The 15136-nt window shown below is 39.7% G+C and overlaps 1 protein-coding gene across 2 annotated transcripts in view; it reads left to right on the forward strand.

Annotated features, from left to right (window-relative positions):
* The window catches only part of Tamm41 (TAM41 mitochondrial translocator assembly and maintenance homolog), a 47658-nt gene that overhangs the window by 6756 nt on the left and 25766 nt on the right, over window positions 1-15136 (forward strand). Inside the window, exons 1-2 of one of the 2 annotated variants that reach the window (XM_076841074.1) lie at window positions 5854-5941; window positions 9019-9169. In XM_076841074.1, coding sequence (XP_076697189.1) covers window positions 9034-9169 — 136 coding nt within the window. In that variant the 5' untranslated portion in view covers window positions 5854-5941; window positions 9019-9033. Of the gene's footprint in view, window positions 1-5853; window positions 5942-9018; window positions 9170-15136 lie in introns of those variants that run through there. The other variant, XM_076841073.1, reaches the window with a different exon arrangement.

The following is a 15136-nucleotide window of genomic DNA, read 5'->3' on the forward strand; positions in this document are numbered from 1 at the left end:
CCCTCCTCCTCCTCCTCTTCCTCCTTCTCCTCCTTCATTTGTGTGGTATCAAACCTAGGGTCTTGCACATGTTAAGTGCTCTACCACTGAGCTACATTCCCAACCCCTGCATCACTCTATTTAGCTGATCCTGAGTTGGATACTTTAGAATAAGCTGGTAATAGTAAGTAAAGTGCCTTCCTGAGTTCTGTGAGCCCTTCTAACAAATTATCAACCCAGAGGAAGGGATTGTGGAAATTTACAGCTACTTAGTTGTGTGGGATTGAACCCCTAGCTTACGGGATCTCTATATAGCTCGAGATAGATAATATCAAAATTAAATTCTATTGTGGGACACACAACTGGTGTCCAAAAAGTTGGAGAATTGGTTGGTGTGACAGAAAAAGCCCCACACATTTGGTGTCAGATGCTGGGAGTAAAAGACAGATTGTCCCCCTCAGGTGCAGGGTCAGTCCATTTGGGGAGTTGGCAGAGAAGGTGTCCAGTACCTTAGTGGCACCTCTGTCAGTACTATGTACATCATCATCTTCTCTAGAAGCTCAGGGTACTACGTGTCCACTGTTGTCTCCTCAAAAAAGACAGGACAGTGTCTGTCACACAGAAAGCAGTCAGTAACTGTTGAGTGAATGAACGAGTCAGGCCGTCATTCCAGGGGAGAATGGTATTCTGGACCCTGTTTTATCCTCCTGAGGCCAGTGGTGATGTCCTGTCAGTATGTTCTTACCTCATTGGGGATGCTCCCGAAAGAGACTGTGGGGTTTTGGCTTCTCCATGGCTTTGATAGAAAGGAACAGGAACAAAGAAGTGGGAAGGAACTTGAACTTTTAACAAGTATTTGCAACTATCATCTTTTTTCTTTTTTTCAAAAGTATGGCCTATTTTCTGAGAAAGCTTTTTTTTTAAGAACTACTTGAACCAGGTACAGTGGCATACTTCTAGAATCCCAGTAACTCTGGAGGTTGAGGCAGGAGGATCACAAGTTTGAGACCAGCTGCAGCACCTTAGCAAGACCCAATCTCAAAATAAAAAATAAAAAGGGCTGGGGATGTAGCTCAGTGGTAAAGTGCCCCTGGGTTCAATCCCCAGTACAGCAAAAGAAAGAACTATGCTAACTAGTCACAGTTGTCAATCTCACACAGCTCCCAAGGAAAATTTTCATTATACTGACCAGGGTCTTAGGCTCCAAAAATAGCAGATGGGTTGTTCTCAGGTATCTCCCATAACAGCAACCCCTTCCTCCTTTTATAGTGAGCTATGAGGAAAAATTAGAGGGTTCTACAGTCATAGTCCATTTGATCTGTGTCAGAAAAATTTCTTTATTTGTGTATATGGGGTGTCAAGATGCTCTTGCTTTGAACCTGGGCTTAAAATTTAGTAGTGTAAATGGAATTTTATTCAGAAAGAATAAAACTCTTCCCAACAAAGAACAAATTCTGTCATTTGCAGGAAATTGGATGGAACCAGAGATCATAATTTTGAGTGAAGTAAGTCAGACTCACAGAGAAAAGTATCATATGTGAAAACTAGAGAGATGTTTCCATTCATATATGAAAGATGGAGGGATGAAACTGGGAGGAAAAAAGAATATGGTGAAAATAGAAGGGAGACCACTAAGGTAGAGGAAGTAGAGAAGGGGAGGAGGACTGGAGGATGCTAGGAAGTGAAATTGACCAAATTACACTTTATTTATATATGTATATTACCACAATGAAACCCACCGTTCTATATAAATAATATGCATCAATAAAAAACAGAAAAAAAATAGTATAATTCTTTAAAATATGCAGAAATACTTGAGCATATTATACATATATATGCATGTGTAAAAATTTATGAAGCCAAACCTTTCAAATATGTACACTTATATAAATTTTCCTTCAGTAAAAACCTTTTATAATTATGCTTATTATTATTATATTGGCAGTGCTGGGGATCAAGCCTAGGGTCTTGCACATACTAGGCAAGTGCCCTACCATTGAGCTACATTTCCCCACCCAAGAAAAACAGATTCTTTGAAAAAAAAATTTTTTTTTGTAGTTGTAGATGGACAGAATGCCTTTATTTTACTCTTTTTTTTTTTTAACTTTTTAAAATTTTTATGTGGTGCTGAGGATCAAACCCAGTACCTTACACATGCTAGGCAAGTGCTCTGCCACTGAGCTATGGCCCCAGCCCAAGAAACAGATTCTTATTGAACCTAAGAAATTACTGTATTACCATAAAATAAGAATATTCACCAATAAATTTTAAAATTTTGCAGGGATGATTAAGTAGGGAGAAAAGAAAATGTTGTAATTTCCTTTCAGAGTGTAATCCATAAATAGCTTGAAATAGAAAAAGAAAAGATTTCTCATGTCTGACAAACAAAAGAATTTGCAAGGTGCTTTTTTCTTTTGTTTTGTTTTGTGTTTGTGGTGCTGGAGATGGAACCCAAGGCCTCACATATGCTAGGTAGGTGTTCTACCGCTGAGCCACACCCCCAGCCCATACATACATTTTTTAAACATCCAGAAACAACAGGCTTACTGAAATAATTTCAAATATCTATAGATGAATTTCTCATTCTTAGACTGGATAACAGGTAAAGCTCATAATTAAGCAAATAAATGCAATTGAAAATTTATAAATATTCATTTTACTCCTAAGGGGTTTATAATTTATAAAATATGTTATTGATAGGAAGATAAATGAATGTGGAATTAGAAGTGTTCAGTCATATTCATTCCTACCACTTATTAGGAATTTATATGAACTCAGGCCCCTGGTTTTATCTTTCTGAATGTCAGTCGATTCATGTGTAGCATAGGGATGATAGTACTTACCCTGCCAAGGTCACAAAGGTGTTGAAAATTGGAAACAGAGTATTATTGTTGGGAAGAACATGGACATTTTAGTTATAGTCTGACAGACTAAGGTTAGGATCTCAGTTGTGACCCTTATTAATCTTGTGACCCTCACACCTTGGGATATTTTCATCTGTCGACAAGGGTTCTGAAATTCCTGACACTTCAGAACCATTCAGAAAAATGATATTTCCCTTCTCTTCATCCCTGGCTATCTCAGTTATGTTGAGGTCAAATAAGATCAAATACAAAAATGTTGCATTATTCTCTGTACTATACTTTATGCCTGGAATTTTTTAAATTAAAAAAAAAAATGGTGTTAGAAACCTGAGATGCCCTGAAATCTAAGAATGTAAGTACTGGAAATTATCTTTTTGCTTTGTTTTGTTTTGTTGTTTTGGTTTTGTTCTGGGGATTGAACCCAGGCCCTTGCACATGCTAAGTATGTGACCTGCTGAGCTACCCCCTATGGCCTAATCTCAGAATTTATCGAAATGTCATATGTTCTTGTAAAATAAAAGCAGTCCAAGACAAGGAGTAGCAGCTACACTTACCCTTAAACAAAACTGTGCATTTCTTGGCTAATTTAGAGAATAAAATATCATTGATAACAATGATTATCTCTCTTATTAAGTTTCTAATACAAAAAAATTAGGGAGTTGGGGACATAGCTCAGTGTGAGAGCATGTTGCTTAGCATGTGCAAAGCCCTGGGTTCAGTCATCCCAAGCACAAAAAAGGGGCAAAAAAAAGGAAAAAAAAGCAAAAGAAAGTTAAACTTTCTTAAGCTTGCCACAGTAGCTCACACCTGAATCCCAGTGACCTGGGAGGCTGAGGCAAGAGGATCACAAGTTTGAGGCCAGCCTCAGTAACTTAGTAAGACCCTGTCTCAAAAGAAAAAAATAAAAAAGGGCTGGAGGTGTATCTCAGTGGTAGAGCACCCCTGGGTTTAATCACTGGTACCAAAAAAAAGACTTATCTTTTTAAAAATTGAAAATGATAAACAAGTGAAGTGACTCCCTCCCGCTCCTGCCCCGACTTTTCCACTCATGTGGAAATCACAGTTTAGCTGACTTCTCTGTGGTCTTTCAACAACCATTTTTCCCTCTAGGTGGCAGCAAGTATTAATCAAACTTGAGCAAATCTGATGAAAGGGTCATAGCATTTTCAACAAGAAAAATTAGTAGATATTTTAAGAATTATGAGAATGAGTATGAATTCTTTGTTTTTATGTTTTAAAAGCAGTTACATTGTTATATTATCTAAAACTTCAAAATTGACTTGCACTTTGCAAATTGAAATAGAATTCCTCAATTACTTGCAAGTTGAGTCTTTAAAAGGAATATACAGGAGTTAAAAAGATGGACATTCTGGGAAAAGTTGAGTCTAAAATTAAATTTCTGTTGTACTTTACTAGCAACTCACCTTATAATTGAGGAGATACTATGTTTTGATTTCTAGTACAGACTTAAGTTTCTGAGTCATTTAGTCATTTGCTGTGTGTGCACTTGTGTGTGTGTGTGTGTGTGTGTGTGTGTGTGTGTGTGGCTGAGCAAGTCACCACTGTACTACATCCTAAGCCCTGCAAATATTTTTTGAGTGAAGAACCATGGAATTTAAATTACTTAATAGAATATGTGAACAATCTTTTGTAAGTTTAAAAAAAACCAAAACACTAAAGCAAGTTAAAGTCAGTTCCCTAATTACTTTGACATAATTTTGGATTTTTGTATTTCACTTGTTTTTCATGTATAGATGATTTTGTAACATTTTTAAATTTTTTTTAATATCTAGTTTCTAGTTGTAGTTGGATACAATTCCTTTATTTTATTTATTTATTTTTATGTGGTGCTGAGGATCAAACTCAGGGCCGTGCACGTGCTAAGTGAGCACTCTACCCCCGAGCCACAACAACAGCCCTAACATTTTTTATACCTTTATTTTATTTATTCATTTTTATATGGTGCTGAGGATAGAACCCAGTGTCCTGCATGTGCTAGGCAAGTGCTCTACCACTGAGCCACAACCCAGCTCTGTATAGATAGTTTTATTTGAAGTTTCTTTTTATCTTTCAGGACTCTAGAGATGGAACCCAGGGCCTCAGGCATGCTAGCCAAGGTGTCTACCACTGAGCTACACCCCCAGCCAGTAATGCAGCATTGGTTTTTGTAATAGCTTTATTGAGGTACACTTCACGTACCATAATTCAACCATTTAAAGTGTAAAGTTCAATGGTTTTTAGTATATTTACAGTCCTGTAACTATCACCATATTATAGTTGTATTTATTTATGTATTTCAAATGGGAAAAATTTCCCTGGTATAAAGATCCCTGAACTGGAAATTGGGAAACCTGGTTTACTAGTTTTGGCTCTTCCCTGCTGTGAGCCAGGCTTTGGTTTTCTAGCCTTTGAAATGCAAAGATTGAGCCATTCATTTAGTTATTCAAAAGATAACTAAGGTTCTTCTTTGTGCATGCCAAAAAAAAAAACAACCCACACTATTTGTCCTTGAAGATCCCCCAGTCCAACCGGTAGATAAGGTTTGATCCCACTCTTGTGTTCCACCCTTCTTCATCTTTAAGCAGTGACTATTTAGAAGAGTCACCCCTCCTGACCATTTGGAATGGAAAAAAGTTCTGGCCAACGGTTGAGTAGTTCAGCACTAGGTAGGGTTGCCTTCTTTGTAACCGAAACTTCACTCTTCACAATTCAAGTAGTCTTTCCCAGTGACTGTTATAGAGATGGAGGGTGGCTTTCTTTTTTTCTGTCTTGAAAGGTACTCACAAATCTCTCCTTTGAAAGTCCCTCCGAGCTTTGCTCCTTCCTCTCTGCAGTCAAGATCTGCACCCTGGCAGTAGAGCTAATGTTATCTATGCAGTTCAGGTCGGGGCATTCCCAGTAAGGTACAAACAGCTATTCACAACTCTGAGGACTTTCTTCTTTTCCCAGGCCTCTCTGGCAGTGCCCCAAGCGTTCACTGGCTTTTCACTCTGAACAACAAATAACAGTGCTGCCGAGACAAGTTCCTAGTTCACCTTTCGTTGAAGAACCAGATCAGCACAGTAGCAGAGCCTTCAGAATTCACGTTTTCCCTTTGAGTAAGGATGCTTTTATTTGCACTCTCTTCACCTTAAGTACTGGACTGCTTTCTTACAACCTAAGTAGAACAGATTTCTTGGAGAACAATTGGTTATTCTGTTAACTAGGAGAAAATCTTCCAAACTTATTCTTTTGTTTGCCTCTTTTGAGTTGTTAGCGTCTCAAAATAGCCTCTGATTTCACTGGGTTTCTGTAATAGCCACAGAAAGAAAGAGAGGTGGGGGGGAGGGAGGGAGGGAGGGAGGGAGGGAATAATTATCAAGAAGGACTGGTAAATTAGGATGAAGACTGAAGGGTAGGAATATGGAAGCAGAATGGTATCACAGGGGACACATCAGGGGACTGGACCTCGCTTGGTCCATTGTGCCACTTCTTAGAGAAAGATATTTAATTTCTCTGGCCCTCAGTTTTTCCACCAATAAGTTGAGGAAGTTGCCTTCCTAGATCACTGATTCCATATGGAATACAAATTTTACTTCTAAGGTGTTGTAGGATCTTAAAATTTCAGGAGCTGGAGATGCAACTCAGTAGTCGAGTACTTGCCTAGCATGTTTACAGCCCCCAGTTCAATTTCCACATTGAAAAAAAATTGTTTTAAACTTTTGTCAAAATAAGTCAAGCAGAATACATCCCTAACTGAATGCATGATAATAACTCAAAATATTTAGAACTTGATTTGCATAGTGCAAGGGTGTGGCCCTGGTTTTGCCATTGGTTCATTGTGCAACCTTAGGCGAGTCTTGTTCCTCGGTGTTATACTCTGCAGATGATGGCAAAGATACTAAACTCACCCAAGCCGAAAGGCTTAATTAAGGTCTATTAAGTTCTCATAATTATAAGGGTGGAGGAGGTGATATTGAACCAAGTGGCTTACCTATCATATATGAGGTATAGATGTTGGAAATATTCCCTCAGAAAAAAGGTGGATAACACAAGGCAAAAGTTAGAATTTAGGTTGTTTTTTTTGTTTGTTTGTTTGTTTTTTTAAAGAGAGAGGGAGAGAGAGAGAGAATTTTAATATTTATTTATTTTTAGTTAGACACAACATCTTTGTTTGTATGTGGTGCTGAGGATCGAACCCGGGCCGCACGCATGCCAGGCGAGCGCGCTGCCGCTTGAGCCACATCCCCAGCCCCAGAATTTAGGTTGTTAAGCTTGATTTATAGTTATATGTCTTATGGTGCTACCACTTTTTTTTTTTTTTAACAACAAAAAACTATACCTTAGGATAGCATCATTCTCTTCTTTCCAATAAAACTTTATTTTGGAGTTTCTTAGAGTGTGCCTTTTGTATGCCATCTTAATTCATTATGCATTATTATTTGGCAAAAGACAATTTTATATGCCCTGTTTTCTATTATAGGAGGAAAATTTATCAACAACACCAAGTTGTTTCAGTTGATACATTTCAGATATCTATGAGTCCTTATTAAGGACTTCTAGACTCTTTTCTTTGTATAGAAAATCAGTCAGTAGCAGATGTTTTAAAAAGATTATGGAGGGACTATAAATTGATATAACCATTCTAAAGAGCAATTTGGTAATTCTACTTCTAAGCAGAATGGCTAAAAGTATTCTCAAAATTTGGTCTCTGGCTGGGCACTTTAGTGCATGCCTGTGATCCCAGTAATTCAGGAGGCTGAGACAGGAGGATCACAAGTTCGAGGCCAGCATCAGCAACTTAGTGAGATCCTGTCTCAAAATAAAAGGGACTGGGGAGGTGGCTTATTGATTAAGCACACAAGAGTTCAATCCCCAATACAAAAAAGGGAGGGAGGAGGTGTCCCTGAACCCAAAACAGCCTCAACATTTCCTAGGACCTTGTTAGAAACAACCCTCCCGCAGGGCAACTGAATCAGAAGCTTTGGGGTTTGGACCCATTATTATGTGTTTTAATAAGCTCTCCCATGATGCTAATGCTAGCAAAGATGAAAACCCCTGGCTCAGAGAAACTCATTGCCTGTGTACCAAGAAGCACACCAAAGGAAGCTCATTTCAGCTAATGTATTGTGTATCATATCTCATTTGGTTGTTAACTCCATTTTATCGATAAGGAACTATGCCCATCACCACAGCTAGGAGGAGATGGAGCTGAGACTTGAACATATTCTCTTAACTAGAGTGCATTTTGTGTGTGTGTGTGTGTGTGTGTGTGTGTGTGTGTGTAAGTAACTGGGGATGGAACCCAGGGCCTTACACATGCAAAACAAGCACTGTACCACTGAGCCACATCCCCAGCCCTACCTTGCTGTTTTTAAAAACTGAGACTTTGAAAACAGACTGGAGCTCTTGTGTATTTAATGGATTTGGAGACAGTCAAAGAGCTGTTTCTGACATGGATTTTAGACAGTCAAAGACAGCTGCTTCTGACATGTATTTAGGAGAATAATGCTTTGTATTGAGCAAAGCACGAACTCAAACATTTACATTTATTGTTGTTTTCAATCTTTGACAATTCCTTGATACAAATCTGTTATCCCTATTTTATAGATGATGACTTAAGTTCTGAGAAGTTAGGTCATTTGCCCAAACTCACACAGTTAATAAGTATCTGGATTTGAACCCAGATCTATATTTAAAACCCATGAGCTTTCAATTGTAGCTAATTTCTTTCCATTTTCCTTCACCGAGTTTCAAATCCGTGTATCTAAAAATCATAAGGCATGAACTGCCTAGGTTATTTGTGGGCAAGAAGAGAGGTGAGTTCTGAGTAAAGAAAATGCCTTCTCTCACTAGAAAATTTAAAAACTGAGATGAAAAAATGAAAATATTAGTATTCCCAAAGGACGTTTATTGTTTTTCAAAGCCTGTGGTGAGTTTCCTCATTTAAAAAGAATATTAATTTTGTTTTCTTTGGCATTATGATCCCTTCCTATGTGATGATTTCTCTGATTTTGGCATAAGAGGAGATTCTGGGATTACTTATTAGAATAGTAATCATTTCATGTCAACCAAACTAATATTCCAAGATCCTCAGTGGTCGGCGTCTGGGATGGTTCCAGCTATATGTGTCAACCTGTGGCTTGAGCAATACTCCTTTTCTAAAATTTTTCTTCTGAATGTTTGCCTTTTCCAGGTGAAAATTATCACAATGAATGAAAATGTCATCCTTAGGTCAGCGCTTGATAAAAATCTGAAGAGCGCTGTAACTGCCGCTTTCCTCATGCTCCCCGAAAGCTTTTCTGAGGAAGACCTCTTCATAGAGATCGCTGGACTCTCCTACTCTGGTTAGTGTCCTGTGTGCCCAAATCTTTTCCAAGAAGGAGATTTGTCATTTGATCACTATGCAAATAGCTTGTTCCTCACCCTGCCCTGGGATTGCAATATTCTTAGTTCTAAATTCTATCACTTCCTGTGTCACTTACTGCAGTAGCTTTCTGATTTGCCTCCCTACATCCAGTGTCTCCCTTCTCCTCTCCACAACCCTCCAGATTTTTTTTTAATATTTATTTTTTAGAAGTAGTTGGACACAATACCTTTATTTAGTTATTTTTATGCGGTGCTGAGGATCGAACCCAGGGCCTTGCATGTGCTATATGAGTGCTCTACCACTGAGCCACAATCCCAGCCCCCCTCCAGATATTATCCGAGGGTGATTTTTGGTTGTTGCTGTTGCTTATTTTTATTTTGAAATGATTGCAAATCTACAGGAAGGTTTTGAGAATAATAACAGAAAATTCCCATAAACCCATTTCCCTGATCCACCAATTTTAACATTTTACTATGTTTTCTCATTCTCTCTATACCAGTGGTTTTCAAACTCAGTATGCCTTTGAGGCCTTATTGAAATAACAGGAGGGCTGGAGTTGTGGCTCAGTGGTAGAGCATTTGCCTAACATGTGTGAGGCGCTGGTTTTGATCCTCAGCACCACATAAAAATGAATAAATAAAATAAAGGTATTGTGTCCATCTATAACTAAAAATATTATTGGGAAAAAAAAGAATGTGGTGGGGCATACCTTAATTCTAGTGATTTGGGAGACTGGGGTAGGAGGATTGCAAGTTTGAGGCTAGCCTCAGCAACTTAGTTAGACCCTATTTTAAAATAAAAATAAAAAGGGTTGGGAGTGTAGCTCAGTGGTAAAATACCCCTAGATTCTATTCCCAGTACTGCCAAAATAAAAAATTAATTAAAAAACAGATTATTGACCTTACTCCAGACAGCTGATTTAGTAGGTTTGGGAAATGGCCTAAGACCTTGTATTTCTAACAAAGTTCTGGGGTGATGCTGATGCTCCTCTTGGGACCCTGCTTTCCACTGCTCTTTCTGTATATAAATGTACTGTGTTGTTGTTGTTGTTCCTGAACTGTTTGAGGTCATACATATCATGTCCTCTTTAGACCATAACCACAGTACAGTTACCAAATTCAGGAAATTTAATACTGATGCAGCAGGTCAAGGTGGCCCACATCTATAATCCCAGTGATTTCAGAGGCTGAGGCAGGAGAATCTCAAGTTCTAGGCAAGTCTCAGCAATTTAGTGGCACCCTATCTCAAAATAAAATAAAAAGGTCTGGGAATGTAGCTTAGTGGTAAAGCACCCTTGAGTTTAGTCCCTATGATGATGATGATGATGATGATGATGATGATGATGATGATTTTGATCAAACTGATAATCCATATTCCAAATATCAGGCATTCCAATAGTGTCCATTATAACATGTTTTTTCTCAAGTACATGACCTAGTCAAAAATCATATACTGAATTTAGTTGTACCTCTCTTTATTTTTTATTGTATCGTCTGGTGGTGGGGATTGAGCCTCAGGCCTCATGCATGCTAACCTCACTTTTCCTTTTCTTACATGACATTCACATTTCTGAAGTCTACAGACCAGCAACATTTGCCTCTTTATAACCAGTGTTTCCTCCCTTATATGCAGTCTGTCTGTATGAAGGTCACAGAAATTTCCTGCTTCTTACCAAACTTTCCCTCCTGAATTAAGCGCTCATGAAGAGTTTTGCTCAAACCAGTCTTTACTGCATTGGTCCAAAGTTGTGATTTTCCAAATCCTTTTCCTCCACGGGAAGGAAAAGCTTTCCCTTCTTCCCCATTCATTTAATGTATTTGTTTGTTAATTTGTCTAAATGTTGACTTCTTTCCCTTTCCACCAGTTGTTTTCCTCAGAGATGGCAGCAGATCCTATAAAGGGCGAGGGGAGTACTGAGAGGATGGGGCCCCTGGTTCCTCACCCAAGCTTCAGCCAGAGGAGCATCACATTTGTCTGTTTCATACAGTGAGGTCCCGTGTAAGATCTCAGTTACAAACTGAGGATGTAGCTCAGTGGCAGAGGGCTTGCCCAGCATACACAAGACCCTGGGTTCCATCCCCAGCACCATTAAACAAAAAAGATGTTTTTTTCTTTCATTGACAAGAAAAATTATCTGCTACTTAAAAAGTTTAAAAACCACTGTCTTAAATCAATAATGTCTTTCCCAGTTTCTTAAGTGTAAGTCAAAGAACTCAGTCCTCAAAACAGCTTATTTATTCTCCAAATCTCAACACAGATAATATTTCATGGAAATTTAATGCTGTAAGAGCCTTCAGAGGTCTCATTCTTCTGTCTTCTTCCTAAAATGCATCTAGCACAACACAGCTGTATTTGCAACACTGGAAAGAACGGAAGTGAAGTAACCTTGACCTTTTATTGCTTCCAGCTTCACCTGGCAGCATCCATGCCCTTCATCAAGAGGCAAAGAGTAGGCCTGAGGCTGGGACTCAGTGGCAGAGCGCTTGCCTAGCATGTGCGGCTCTGGGTTCACTCCTTAGCACCACATATAAACAAACAAAATAAAGGTGTGCTGTTCATCTACAAAAAAACGAAAACACAAAAAAAAAAAAAAAAAAAAAGCAAAGAATAGCGTGACTACTTACCAGAATAAATGGGTCCATGTGCATGCAGTGAGTGGGAAAAGAGAGTCCATTTTTGGAGTTGTTCCCTCCCTAAACTCCCACATGGAAAAAAGTGTCACAGAAGCCTTTTGTGGTACTGGGGATAGAGCTCAGTTGGTAGAATGCTTGTCTTGCATGCACAAGGCCCTGGCTCAATCCCCAGCACCTCAAAAAGAGAAGAAGCCTCTTGTGGTGGGTAGACTTTGGGAGAAGATGGGATTGCTCTCTGGGGCCCACAGTGTTACCACTCTTATTTTTTACTCCCATGTAATAACATCTGCATAATGCAGGGTGGATTCTGGCTGGAAGCTCTCTTTAATAAATTCTGAACATTGACTAGAGAGTAATGGGAACTACTTTTACATGTCTGTTGACTCTTTTGGTCCTGGGAATTGAATCCAAACCTCATGCTTGCTGAACACATGCTCAGCCACTGAGCAATGTCCCCAGTCTTTGATTTTCTTAAGTGTCATTCAAGTTATTATAAATCTGTAGCTGAGTTTTGCTAGAACTAGTCTGGTAAGGGTAGAAAAGGATGTAGGTCCTGTGAGTAGGTCATTTTCACAGCTTTGAGATTTGCTTCAGACATTGTGTCAAAAGGCTAATTTTCCTCCTATCTTTCCTAGGCTTCTGAGAACCCAGTATCCTTGAATTGAAAGAATTCTGACCTTTTGTTAAACTCAAATCTCCCAAGACCTCAGAATATTCCAGTATTGAAAGTACCCACCCAGCCTCTCTTTGATTTACAACTTTGACATTTTCCATCTTTTCCCAGTTGAGGGGTTATATGGGGTCCCTTGCCTGTGAAGTTCAACATTTCTCCTTCCAGGAGAAGAGAAGAGGAAGGGATAGAAAAAATAGTGCCTCTCTGTGATAATTGGACAAGTTCCTGCTAGTAGTTACTGGCAGAGTCAAGATCTACTGGTATTACTATGAATAATAATAAACCATACATTTTATATAGTACTTAAAGGTCACTTTGACTGCTCTGGGGCCCCTATTTATGGCAGCATTATTGTAAATGATGGGTGAGAAAGGAGTAGGTGGAAGAAGAAGGCCTGCAAAATTAGGAACGAGAAAGCTTTCTAGTCCTTCACTTATTCTTAGAAGTCAGCACTTCAATAAACAGGAAAAGAATACCAAATGACTTTGAAATAGTCACCTGGAGGTTTCTTAAGTAAGTGCAAACTATAAAAATGACTAATTTTAGGTAACGATCCTGGCTTAACATTCATCAAATGAGTCAGCGATACGCAAAGAGCTGAAGATAGAACTTCTGCTCTAAGGAACTTCACACTGGTAAACACGTGCAGGCACAGTGAGTCAGTGGTGAACTGAAAAAACACCATATGTCAAGAAGACAAGGGGAGGTCTAGGGGAAGGGTCCGTGACCTGAAGTCTATGGCTGGAGAAAGCCTCATTCACTATTGTATGCCAGGAGCTACCCTCAATATTTGGGATGTGATAACTGGTTTAATAATCCTCATGAGAGCCTTTTGAGTTGGTTGCTGTGTTATTGTCCCATTTTACAGATGAGAAAACTGATGCCCAGAGAGGTTACCTGACCAACATCCCTCATCTAGTACATGGTGGACCTACCACCAGCTTTCTGAAGTTGCTTGACTCTTTCCAAGCCCCCCGTTTTCTTATTTATAAGGTAGAAATAAGTATCTCATAAAGAAGTTTTTAGAGAGATAATATATATAAAAGCCCCAGCATCTTATCTCATTGATAGTGCTCAGAAAATGGTTGTTACTGTTTTATTTACTGTGGTACTTGGGTTTGAATCCAGAGGCACTTAACCACTGAGCTACATCCCCAGTTCTTTTTATTTTTTATTTTGAGACCAGGGTCTTACTATGCTGCTGAGGCTGGCCTTGAACTTGTGATCCTCCTGCCTCAGCCTCCCTTAGTAGCTAGAATTTCAGCTGTGTGCACCATACCCACTGATTGATTGATTGAATGGTGCTGGAGATTAAACCCTGGTCTCACACTTGCTAGGCAAGTACTTGACCACTGTGCTATATCACCAGCCCAGCCAGAATTAGAAAACTTGTTACGTGTTGACAAAAAAATGTTCAAATTGGAATATTTAAGTGGATGGGAACTTGACAGCCCCAGTTCATCTGTCCATTTAAGGTCCTTAAGGAGTGAAAAAACACCTCCTAGCACTGTCCAGGGAGAGAATGAATGGGCTGCTGTCCATGCCAGATTGACTGAACACAGGCAAGCTGACTTCTAGGAGCAAGCAAAGCAGCGAGGGAGTTGCCAGTCGATTATTGGGGGAAGAAAATCAGTGTGCGTGCCCGCACTCTAAAGCAGGAGTAAACGCCTCATGCCTGGATTCTGGTGAAAGCCAGTAGGGAGACATTTTTTTCTCTGGAATGAACAGATTGATTCTGTGATGTAATACCTTCCAGAACCTTGCCAGCAGTGCCACTGGGTGCTCTGGTCATGGGGGCAGGGGGACTTGGAGGATTCAGGAGTCCACTGTCAAGATTAGGAGGCCTACTGTCTCCTTGGCCGACTTGACCTTTGGTTGAGGCCACAGCTGGGACCTCTGTGACCCAGTGTACACTTGATTATTTCTGAAAAGGTAGCATTTCCAAAGGACACGGATCATGAGTAACGTCTGACTCTGGTGACTCCTGTGTCGGGATTCTCTTCGTGCTTTACACGAGTCAACTCATTCATTCCCTCCAGTGGGGAAGCTCATCCCTATATGGCTCCCAGTTTACGTTTGAGGGTGCTGTAGCTCGTGTAAGTGCCAAGCTGTGATTTGAATTCAGAGGGTCTGATCCCAGAACCCTTGCTCTCGCCCCCCATTGTTCCGTGAAGGGTCCGTGCTGGGTCACAGCTGGGACAGTTCTCCTCATGGTCCTGCTGGCTCCCAGGGCTCCCACAGGCCTCCATCCTGGCTTATCTGAGGTCTTCCCTGCCAGCCCAATATTGCCTGTTGTTTTTCCCTGCCCCCCCCCCTTTTTTTCCTCTACAGCATTTCCCACAGTCTGACACACTATACATTTTATTTATTGGTTGGTTTAATTTGTCTTTGGGAGGTTTAATTTGTCTTTTTAATTTTGTCTTTGTTGTTTCCAGGATTTGGGGGAGGTTGGTGCTGGGGATTGAACCCAGGGCCTCACTATATACCTCTCTAAAGTAGAAAAAAGAAAAATAATTCAGATTTATGTAACAGTACTTCAGCAGTTTATTCTTACCTCACCCTCTTCTGTGTGTGAGTTGTGCAGTACACTGTCTTTCCTGCAGCTATGGAGATATTTTTGAGAATGCCTTTTGAGTAA

This window comes from Callospermophilus lateralis, chromosome 20 (genome assembly GCF_048772815.1).
Source record: "Callospermophilus lateralis isolate mCalLat2 chromosome 20, mCalLat2.hap1, whole genome shotgun sequence".
Taxonomy (NCBI): domain Eukaryota; kingdom Metazoa; phylum Chordata; class Mammalia; order Rodentia; family Sciuridae; genus Callospermophilus; species Callospermophilus lateralis.